We start from the raw sequence: 11,992 nt of genomic DNA on the forward strand, positions 1-11,992 counted from the left end.
CATCTGATGCAACTAAACATGATAACTTGTTATATCAGATAATGAGCATTGCAATCTAATTTCCTAGGATTATGTGAACTCCCATTTCTGCCTAGAAAAAAGAACTTATATCTTGGCACTGAAAACAAGTTCCCGGGCATTCTTGCTAATGATCTAATATAAACTGGTGTTTTGCAACAAAGAAAAAAGGACCTGGTTTCGTCTTTGAGATCCCTGTTCATACCGAACAAGGTTGGGTCTTCAGCATGCCTTGCACAGTCGGATCCTCCGAGCAAGAATACTTGAGATGATGAAATCACTTCCACACATCCATGTTTAGCTCCCTAACTGTATGAGGAGAATCTCGCAACAACAGGGGTACTTCCCGCAAGATAAAAAGAGCGCCATGGATGAGGACTTGCACACTGCAAAGAACTGTGTACATTTCGTGGCAAATGCCATTACCGTAAACTCACCAAGTTCAACATAGCTCATATGGATCTTTTGCCTAATGCGATTGTAGGGTTTACGCACGCTTTGATCTCCAGCGAACCTGCTCTTCAAGGTCTTCATAGTAGTTTGCTGTCTTGTTTTCGATCACTGCATTTCATCTGAAAGATGGATAGGGCAACCGTTGAGAAGAAATGGCCCAAGCAAACCATTCTAAGGATGGTTGAGCATAGATTGATTTGATCTGCTGTCTGCGTTCTTACAACATCTAACATTCCTCAACGATCCATTTCTTGTCAGGCAGTTGATCAAGCCGAGAGCTTGGAAGTCCAGCTTCTGCATCCTAGTCTCTGTTCAAGGCTGGAGCAGCATAGACCGTAGAGTTTGAATTGGTTCCTGGGACAATGCTAACTCTTTTAGACCATTTCCCTAATTCTGGCAGCCGCACGCCTCATTTGTTTAGCAACAAAATCAGCTTCTTTCTGTTTTCCATCTTCATCAAGCGCATGATGAAGTGCAACCAAACTGCGAGGTTCAACGGCAGCAGAACTGCTTCCGCTCTCAATGAGTTTGTAGAAAAGCCGGAACGCATCTGAAGCTCTACCAGTTGTGCAAAGGCCATCCAGAACCGTACTGGATATCGACACGCCCAAATCATGACGCTTCTGCAAGCTAAACAAGGTAAGTTCGGCTGCCTCTGTGAACTTCTTTTCCTCGCAGAGGTCCGCGATTAATTTTTCCATCTTGATGTAATAGCCTTGGTCATATAGAGATGTGATGATTTTGTAAGCACGGTCATTTAGGCTGCTTTTGAACAATGCGTCAATCGTATTGGTCGAAAGATCCAAATTCTGGCGAATCTTCCTCTCTAGCATTATCTCAATCAAGTCTGCAGCTTCTTTTGCACAACCTTCTTTTTTCAGAAGTCCTAAAAGAACCGAGTGGAACGTGCTTGTGCTAGGCCGGAGACCACTGTTCAGCATCCTGTGTAGGGCCTCCCATGCAACCTTCATCCTTCCTTTCTGTGAAAATCCCTCTACGATGGCAATGTAGCATTCATCATCAGGCACAAGATCCCTCTTCAACATTGAGAGCACCAGCTGGTACCCTTCTTCAAAATCTCCCTCCTTGCAATGCCCTAGAATTAATGTCTTGAATGCAGCAAAGTCGACCTTGCTCCTCCGATCCAACAATTGCCCAAACAGCACCCTTGCCTTCTTTGCCTTCCCATTCTCACACAAGTACACAAAAACTGGGTTGTATGCCGCAATGAGCGGTACACAACCCCCTCGTTTCGTGAGCACCTCCTTTCCCAAAAGCTCATCCACAAGCGCCTCAGCCTTCACGAACTCCCTGTTCTCGCACAACGCCCTGATCACCGTGCTATAGCTTGCAGAGTCACGACTCACACGGAGCTCCGCCATTTGGCCGAACACCTCCATCGCCTCCCTGATCCGCCCTTCGCCGCAATGTGCGGACATCAGTGTGTTGAATGTGCACGTGTCTGGCTTAAACGAGTCTGTCTCCAGCAACCCCTTCACCAGCTCCATCCTGCCGGCCTCGCAGAACCCCTGGATCATCGTGTTGTAGGTGATCCTGTTCGGCGCCACACCATCCGCAGCCATCATGTTGAAGACCGCGAGCGCCTCGTCGGCCAGGCCCCTTACACAGTACGCCTTGATCATGGTCGTGTAAGTGATGACATTGGGAGACACAGAAGCTTTGCAATCCTTTTCTCCGACGCGCATTTTGTCGAACAGCTTGCGCGCGGCCTGCAGGTCACCGGCGCGGCATAGAGCGGAGAGCAGCGAGTTGTAGGAGATGGCGTCGGGGGCGAAGGCGTAGGTCTCCGGCAGGAAGCGGAAGAGCCTGACGAGTGCGGGAGGCGACGGGCGCGGGGAGGCGGTGGAGAGGCCGTGGAGGAGGGTGTTGAGGGTGGCGGCGTCGGGCGTGGCCCGTGGGGAGCGGAGGAAGGCGGCCAGGACGGCGTTGGCCGCGCGGGTGCGGCCGCGGCGGAGGAGCGCGGCGAGGAGGGAGTTGAAGGAGTGCGCGGTGGGCGCGGGGATGCGGCGGAAGAGGTCGGTGGCGGCGCGGACGCGGCCGGCGGCGGCGAGCGTGCGCAGGAGGGCGTTGAGGGCGTGGTTGGGGAGGAGGGTGAGCGGCGAGGGGAGGGAGCTGAGGTATTCGAGCGCCGGGCGCAGGTCGCGGGAGCGGAGGAGGAGGTGCAGCTTCCTCGCCGCCGCCACCGACGCGGGCTCCGGCTGCGCCGGCGGCTTCCCTGCCGTGCCCATTAGAACTGGTCAGCGTGGCAGCGTTGAAAATGCACGCGACTTCCCACAACACCGAAGTACTATATTGCTATACAAAATTCTCTTAAGAAGGAAGAGTACTATACTTTTTTTTTGAAAGTTTCACTATATTTAGAAAGTATGCTTGTATTCAAATCACGATATAATACAAAGCTTTAAACCCGAACGAGGATACCCTAACACACGCATAATAAAAAAACAACATAGAGCACCCTCAAACAACCAGCAAAACGAGAAGACCTCCGGAGCTCTGTGTCATCATTCTTTAACCTTGTGAGGAGACCACTGCAACAGAATAATCTGTATCTAGACCCTAGCAGGTTGTAACACCCCGGATGTAACTTTCCCAATTTGTACTCCAACTCTTGCCGTTTCCAGCGTTAAGTTATTTTTATTATCTCGGGTTCGGGTCTTTGTCTCCGTGTGTTGTTATCATTGTCATGCATCTCATATCATGTCATCATGTGCATTGCATTTGCATACATGTTTGTCTCATGCATTCGAGCATTTTCCCCGTTGTCCGTTTTGCATTCCGGCGCTTCGTTCTCCTCCGGTGGTCATTTCTAGCTTTCTTTCGTGTGTGGGGATTAAACATTTCCGGATTGGACCGAGACTTGCCAAGCGGCCTTGGTTTACTACCGGTAGACCGCCTGTCAAGTTTCGTACCATTTGGACTTCGTTTGATACTCCAACGGTTAACCGAGGGACCGAAAAGGCCTCCTGTGTGTTGCAGCCCAACACCCCTCCAATTTGGCCCAAAACCCACCTAACTCTGCTCCATCACCTAGAGCGTTCGATCACGATCGCGTGGCCGAAAACCGCACCTCATTTGGACTCTCCTAGCTCCCTCTACCTATAAAACTAGCACCCCTCCAAATCCGGATCTTCCTCTCCCCTGAAAACCCTAATTTCGCCTCCGCGCCGGCCGGACACGTCCGTCCGGGCCGGACAAAATCGCCGCCGCCCGCCCGCACCAGTGGCAAGCTGCCACGTGGCGCGCCGCCGCCACCGCCGCCGAGGCCCGCGAGGCCCATCCGCCCCCCCCGCGGCCCAGATCTACCGCGCCGCCGCCCGCCTCCTCTTCCCCGCGGCCGAGCCCGCTCGCCGTCCGGCGCTACCGTGGCACCATAGTTGCCGCCCCCCGCCTCGTCCGCCGCTTGCCGGGCCGCCGCCCCGCCGCGCCGTTCCCGCCGCCCGAAGCCGCCGCCTCCTCGGATCCCGCGCTCCGCCGTCCTCCTCCTTCCCCCTCGACGCCGACGAGCTCCCTCGCCGGAGTACCCGCCGTCCTCGCCGGCCCCGGCCACCACCACTCGCCGGTGAACAGTGATCCGCCGCCGCCTCGGGTTCCGTGAAACCCTAGATCTGAGAGAGGTTGAATTTTCGTCCAAGTCCCACTTTTCTCAGATCCAAGTGCTCATGTTCATAGCCCCGTAACTTTGCATCTGTAGCTCCGATTCATGCATATAGCATATCAAAATGTTCATCTCAGAGAGTACATCATTTCGTTCCATTACATCTTTTTCATTTGAGTTCATCTTGATACCCGAAATGCTGTTAGAAGAGGGCTACTTGAGATAATTGTCAGATCTGTTACTCCATTTAGCTTTTTGTCATTTTTGCCATGATTAATGTGTGCATGATATGTCCATGTGCTCTACATATGTTTTGTTAAGGGTTTGTCATCTTTCCAGAGGTGCAACCCATGTATTTTTGTGATGTGTGTGGTGACTAGTGCAAGCTTGCAAAGTGGTGCACTTGCTAATTCTGTTTTCAGGGACTTAGCAATTCCACTAAGTCCTTGATTTGTTTAGCTCATGTTGCCATATGTTCATGTTGTTTCCTAGTGATCCGTGCCTCTTTTGAGGATGATCAGTGAGGATGTTTTGTTAATATTGTAGTGCTCTATCCATCCATGTCTTTGTTTGCAATTATGGAGCACCCTAGCTTGAGTCAATCGAGCTCTACTTTTTCTACTTCGTGAATCTGGGCAGATTATCAACTTGTTTGCAATTTTGCCGATGATGTTGTAGTTGATCCGTGCATGCTATGTTATTGTTCTTGCCATGTTTAGCTTGAATTTTGTGCCTTCTTGATGGATGTATGCTTGTCTTGTCATGACTTGCACCGTAGTGAGTGCATCGAGCTCGTAAACATGCCTATTTGAGTTATATTTCAGCATGTGCCAGTTTTTCACCAAGTCTGATAACTGATTATGTTTTTGCTATGTTCACATGCTTGCAATTGTATTTTCTGATCCCTTTTGGCTCAAGGTCACTAAGGAACTTTTGTTAAGCTCTTCGAGTAGCTCCATGCCATGCTTTACTTTGCCATGTTCAGGTCCTGTAGCATGTTGTTTTGTTGCTCCGAAGGGTGCTACCTCATCTGAAATTCCACATAAGTGTTAATTTCACTAAGTCTGAGATCTGTTTGCCATATGCATTTTTGCCATGCTTTTTTGAACCTGTTAATGGATGATTTGGCCGTAGCTCAGTGCTAGACTTTTGTTAAGCATCTTGAATGCATCCCTGCCATGTATTTTGTTGTCATGTTTGGGTGCTGTAGCATGTTCATCTCATTGCATTTAGGTGGCTACTTGTTGTAAATCGCAGACCGGTGTCATATTTGAATCGCTTGCCATTTCCAAACCGTAAATCCGATTCCGGCGTTCTTTATATCGTTTTCAAGCGATTTCATCTCATCTTTCCAGTGGCACACTTGGTTTTCCAAGTTGAGGCCAGGTTCATGCATTTCCTGTCATATCTTGCATTTCGCATCCCGCATCGCATCCCGCATAGCATACCATCTTTGCATTGCGTTGTTTGAGTTTGCACGTGGTTTATTGTATCGTTGTTGCTTGTTTGTCTTGATTGGGTAGAGCCGGGAGACGAGTTCGCTAACGAGGAGCCCATTGAGTTTGCTTTCGAGGATCCAGTCAACTCTGACAACTGTGCAGGCAAGATGATCATACCCTCGAAATCACTACTATCTTTGCTATGCTAGTTTGCTTGCTCTTTTGATATGCCATTGCTACGATGCCTACCACTTGTTTTTAAGCCTCCCATATTGCCATGTCAAACCTCTAACCCACCTTGTCCTAGCAAACCGTTGATTGGCTATGTTACCGCTTTGCTCAGCCCCTCTTATAGCGTTGCTAGTTGCAGGTGAAGATTGGAGGCCGTTCCTTGTTGGAACATTTATTTACTTGTTGAGATATCATTATATTGCCATGTTATCTTAATGCATCTATATACTTGGTAAAGGGTGGAAGGCTCGGCCTCTCGCCTAGTGTTTTGTTCCACTCTTGCCGCCCTAGTTTCCGTCATATCGGTGTTATGTTCCCGGATTTTGCGTTCCTTACGCGGTTGGGTTATAATGGGAACCCCCTGATAGTTCGCCTTGATTAAAGCTTTTCCAGCAATGCCCAACCTTGGTTTTACCATTTGCCACCTAGCCTCTTTTTTCCTTGGGTTCTGCAGACTCAAGGGTCATCATTATTTTAACCCCCCCGGGCCAGTGCTCCTCTGAGTGTTGGTCCACCTGTCAGCTACCGGTGGCCACCAGGGGCAACTCTGGGCTGGCCTACCCGTACCTAAGACAATCTGAGTGTGCCCTGAGAAAGAGATATGTGCAGCTCCTATCGGGATTTGTCGGCACATTCGGGCGGTGTTGCTGGTCTTGTTTTAACCTGTCGAAGTGTCTTGAGTAACCGAGATACCGAGTCTGATTGGAACGTCTTGGGAGGAGGTCTATTCCTTCGTTGACCGTGAGAGCTTGTCATGGGCTAAGTTGGGACTCCCCTGCAGGGATTGAACTTTCGAAAGCCGTGCCCGCGGTTATGGGCAGATGGGAATTTGTTAATGTCCGGTTGTAGATAACTTGAACCTTAACTTAATTAAAATGAATCAACTGAGTGCGTTACCGTGATGGTCTCTTCTCAGCGGAGTCCAGGAAGTGGACACGGTGTTGGAGTAATGTTTGCGCAGGTTGTTCTCTAGTTTCTCGCTCGCGCTTTGCCTCCTCTTCTCGCCCTCTTTTGCGAATAAGTTAGCCACCATATTTTGCTAGTCGCTTGCTGCAGCTCCACATATATTTGTACCTTGCCTTACCTATAAGCTTAAATAGTCTTGATCGCGAGGGTGCGAGATTGCTGAGTCCCTGTGGCTCACAGATTACTATTACACCAGATGCAGGGCCCGATGATTCCGCTCCAGCAGACGCGTATGAGCACAAGTGGGAGTTCGACGAGGACTCTCAACGTTACTATGTTTCCTTTCCCGATGATCAGTAGAGGTGCCCAGTTGGGGGTGATTGGGACCGTGTCGCATGTTGGGTTCTCTTTTATTTTGGCGCCGTAGTCGGGCCATGAGTGTTTGGATGATGTAATGTTATTTATGTACTTGATTGACATGGCGAGTGTAAGCCAACTATGTTATCTCCCCTTTATTATTCATATTACATGGGATGTTGTGAAGATTGCCTAACTTGCGACATATGCCTTCAATGCGATTATGCCTCTAAGTCGTGCCTCGACACGTGGGAGATATAGTCGCATCGAGGGTGTTATAAGTTGGTAATCAGAGCCTTCCCCGACCTTAGGAGCCCCATTGCTTGATCGTTTTTAGCGGCCGAGTTGTGTCTAGAAAAATGTTTTGAGTCTTTTAGGAATTATATATCGGAGAGATTAGGAATTCTTTTTACTTCCCAGTCTCCTCATCGCTCTGGTAAGGCATCCCGACGTAGAGTTTTGACTCTTCTCTTCTCAAATTTCATTAATTTTTTTTAGGATCACGCGGGTATCTTGGAATCGTTCCGATGGTTTTATAGTGAGAACATTGTCTTGGTGCCTCCTGTCAGGGGTTTAGTGGAAGTGTCCCGGAGAGTTGAGCTCTGAGGTGTTGTCATCATAATTTTATCGTTGCAGTTCTGGAATACCTGAGTTTAGTACGTCGACATCGAAAATCTCTTTTATGCAGTTCGTTGGTGAGATAACCTCGACGCCACCCAGTACTGGGGCGGGAGTTCGGGAGTATCGCCATAACTTGTATAACGGATGCTTTTCGAAGGTTGAGGTAGATGGTTTCCGAAGGTTTCTTGGTTATGTGTTGAAGGATGGATACAGCGGGATGTAGGATTTGCTAGATTTGGGTGAGATATTATGCTTCCCCTGTATCCCCAACACCTGATTGCATAACCAGAAAGGTTCGGGAGTTTCATAGGTGGGAATTCTAGTAGCTCTAGTTCTTCTTCCATGGATATTGGTTTGAGATTGGAATTTCTTACCGATTATTCGTTCTTGATCCGTACCTTGTTGATTTATTTCTCTACCTTAATTCTACGTGGCTTCTCAATTTATGGATATGTGACCATTTCAAGAGGAATGCATTCGTTCATTTTGTTCGGATGTGAAGACTATATGTTGCAATTTTCATTCCGTTGGATTCAGCTTCAATATTTGTCTGTCAATGTGCTAATGTATGTCAACCTCTTCAGGATGGCTCCTCCAACGCGCACGACTCCGAATCCTGATCCGCCACCACCTCCACCTCCTCCGGAGGCATGGCAAGCTGTGATGGCCGCAACCAATGCAAACACACAGTTGATCATGCAAATTCTTCAAGAGCGCAATCAAGGCAACCAAGGGAATCAAGGCAGCAATCAGAATCACTTTGCTTCACTCAACCAGTTCCTTGCTAACGGGCCAAAGACTTTCAGCAATTGTGTTGAGGCAACCGATGCTGACGATTGGCTTGTGGATCTGTGCAAGCATTTCGAGTGCAGTAACGTCAGGCCTGAGGACTTTGTCAAGTTCGCTTCCTTCCAACTCAAAGATCAAGCTGCGGAATGGTTCCAGCAGTACAAGGATTCCAGAGGTGGACGTGTTATCACTTGGGATGATTTCCGTCGAGATTTCCGAGCTCATCATATTCCCCAGAGCGTGGTTGAAAGCAAGCGTGAGGAATTCCGCAACCTGAAGCAAGGCTCTTTGTCTGTCTATGACTACAACAAGTTGTTCCAGAAGCTCGCCCGCTTTGCCAAGCAGGACGTCCCTGATGAGAAGAGCATGATATACCAGTTCAGGGGTGGTCTCAGAGAAGAAATTCAGCTAGCTCTTGTTCTCTTCGAGCCCTTGAGATACGATGAGTTCTACAACATGGCATTGAAGCAAGAGGCTGCTCAGTTAAGGTGTGATGCTTCCAAGAAGCGAGCCAGAGATGTTACTCCTTCTTCCTCTACTCAAGTGGCCAAGCAGCAGAAGTTTTGGCTTCCCCCTCCTCCGTTTCGTCAGTCGTATCAGCAGAAGAGCAAAGGTGGTAGTGGTTCTTCCCACCCACCCAACCCTGACTTTCAGAACAAGACTTCGTCTCAAGCTCCAAGATCGAGTGCTCCGTATCACCGTTCGCTTTCAGAGGTCACGTGCAACAAGTGCCAACAGAAGGGTCACTATGCCAACAAGTGTTTCAACCAGAGGCGTCTTCCCACCCTCCTCCTGTCAGATCGACAAGTACAGCTGTGGTCAAGCATAACCCCAAGCACGCCAAGGTCAACTTAATGAATGCAGCTCAGGCAGAGGACTCATCAGATGTCATCATGGGTAACCTTTCTGTTAATGATATTCCTGCAAAAGTTCTTTTTGACACGGGTGCATCGCATTGTTTCATCTCGAGACCGTTTTCATCTAAGCATGGTTTGCCTTTGCAAATTTTGCCTAGTCCATTAGCAGTTGTCTCTCCCGGTAAGCGCATGCATGCTAACTCCATTGCTCCGGATGTTACTATCACCTTGGGAGACTACAGGTTTCTATCTTCTCCAACGGTTCTTGGTGACTCGGATATTGATCTTATTCTCGGAATGGATTGGCTTTCTAAGCACAAGGCTCAGCTTGATTGTGCTGCAAGGAAGATTCAATTGACTCATTCGTCTGAGGATGTAATTGTCTTTGCCGCTCGTGATGATACCATCCGTCTGTTTTCTCTCAATGAGAAGGGTGAATTGGATGCCATCTCTCAAATTCCAGTCATTTGCGAATATCAAGACGTTTTTCCAGAAGAGCTTCCAGGAATGCCTCCGCACCGGCCAGTTGAATTCGTTATTGATCTTGAGCCTGGCACGGAACCTGTGTGCAAACGTCCTTACAAGCTCGGACCTGAAGAGTTGAAGGAGCTGAAGAAGCAACTCGATATTCAAGAGAAAATGGGTCTCATCCGGCCTAGTTCTTCTCCGTGGGGTTGTGGTGTTCTTTTTGTGAAGAAGAAGGATGGAACGGACCGACTTTGTGTTGATTACCGTCCAGTGAACAAGAAGACCATCAAGAACAAATACCCACTTCCCAACATCAATGAGCTGTTCGAACAACTCAAAGGTGCTCAAGTATTCTCCAAGCTTGATCTCCGTATGGGTTATCATCAGATTCATATCCGTGAGCAAGATATTCCCAAGACGGCTTTCAGGACAAGCTTTGGTTCATATGAATACACTGTCATGTCTTTTGGCCTCGCCAACGCTCCTCCAACATTCTCTCGCATGATGAACTTCATCTTCAACGCCTACACCAATGATTTCGTTTTGGTCTATCTCGACGACATTCTGGTTTTCTCGAAGAACAAGGAAGATCATGCCAAGCACTTGCGTTTGGTTCTCGATAAGCTCAGAGAACATCAGTTCTACGCCAAGTTCTCCAAGTGTAAATTTTGGCTCGATGAGGTTCTTTATCTTGGTCATATCATCTCTGCCAAGTGCATTGCCGTGAATCCTGAGAAGGTGTCTGCAATTGTGAATTGGGAACCTCCTCAGAACACGAAGCAACTCCGTAGCTTCCTCGGTCTCGCAAGCTATTGTCGAAGATTCATTGAAAACTTTTCTAAGATCGCGAAACCTCTCTCAAATCTTCTTCAGAAGCACGTCAAGTACGTTTGGTCTCCGGAGTGTGACATTGCTTTCAACACTTTGAAAGAGAAATTGATCACTGCTCCAGTTCTGACTCCGCCTGATGAATCCAAGCCGTACGAGGTCTTTTGTGATGCCTCTCTCCTAGGTCTTGGCGCAGTATTGATGCAAGAGAAGAAAGTTGTTGCTTATACATCTCGCCAGTTGAAGCCTAATGAGAAGAACTACCCCACTCATGATCTCGAGTTGGCGGCAGTTGTGCATGCTCTTTTGACTTGGAGACATCTTCTATTGGGAAGAAAAGTGGACATTTTCACTGATCACAAGAGTCTCAAGTACATCTTCACTCAGCCTAATCTCAACCTCAGGCAAACTCGATGGGTCGAAATGATTCAAGAGTATAATCCGAGTATTGAGTATACTCCAGGCAAGGCCAATGTGATTGCTGACGCTTTGAGCAGGAAAGCTTACTGCAACAGTCTGATTCTTAAGCCTTATCAACCCAAGCTTTGTGAAGCTTTCCGCAAACATAACCTGCAAGTTGTTCCCCAAGGTTTCCTCGCCAACCTTCTAGTCTCTCCTACCTTAGAAGACCAGATTCGCCAAGCTCAACTTCTTGATGCTATGGTAAAAAAGGTGAAGATTGGGATTGCCAAGAGTCAACCCAAGTATAAGTGCTACTGCCTTGATGACAAGGACACTCTCTTCTTCGAGGATCGTATTGTTGTACCCAAAGGTGACCTCCGTAAAGTGATCATGAATGAGGCTCACAATTCTCTCCTCTCCATCCACCCTGGGAGCACGAAGATGTATCAGGACCTCAAGCAAGCTTATTGGTGGACTCGAATGAAGCGCGAGATTGCTCAATTCGTAAATGAATGTGATGTCTGCAGAACAGTGAAGGCAGAACACCAAAGGCCAGCTGGTCTCCTCCAACCTCTTGCCATTCCAGAATGGAAGTTTGACCACATTGAGATGGACTTCGTGACTGGGTTTCCAAAGTCCAAGCGTGGCAATGATGCTATATTCGTTGTCATCGACAAACTCACCAAAGTGGTTCACTTTCTGCCTATCAAAGAGTCGATCACTGCAGCTCAATTGGCGGAACTCTATACCTCTCGTATTGTCTCTCTGCATGGTATTCCTCAAGTGATCTCTTCAGACCGTGGCAACATCTTTACCTCGAAGTTTTGGGATTCTTTTCAGAAGGCCATGGGCACCAACATCCGTTTCAGCACAGCTTTCCATCCTCAAACTAGCGGTCAAGTCGAGCGTGTCAACCAGATTCTTGAAGATATGCTCAGGGCTTGTGTGATCTCCTTCGACATGAAGTGGGAGGATTGTCTTCCTTATGCTGAATTCTCCTACAA

General features: G+C 48.3%; 1 protein-coding gene across 1 annotated transcript; it reads right to left on the minus strand.

Annotated features, from left to right (window-relative positions):
* Positions 1-4: 4 nt before the first annotated feature.
* LOC125513193 (Tetratricopeptide repeat (TPR)-like superfamily protein) lies at positions 5-2,759 on the minus strand. Its single transcript, XM_048678223.2, has one exon. The coding sequence runs from the start codon at positions 2,718-2,720 to the stop codon at positions 846-848; it is 1,875 nt and encodes a 624-aa protein (XP_048534180.2). The 5' UTR covers positions 2,721-2,759; the 3' UTR covers positions 5-845.
* Between the last annotated feature and the right edge of the window lie 9,233 nt (positions 2,760-11,992).

Source organism: Triticum urartu, chromosome 6A (genome assembly GCF_056163025.1).
Source record: "Triticum urartu cultivar PI428250 chromosome 6A, HENAU_Tu73, whole genome shotgun sequence".
In the NCBI taxonomy this organism is placed as follows: Eukaryota; Viridiplantae; Streptophyta; class Magnoliopsida; order Poales; family Poaceae; genus Triticum; species Triticum urartu.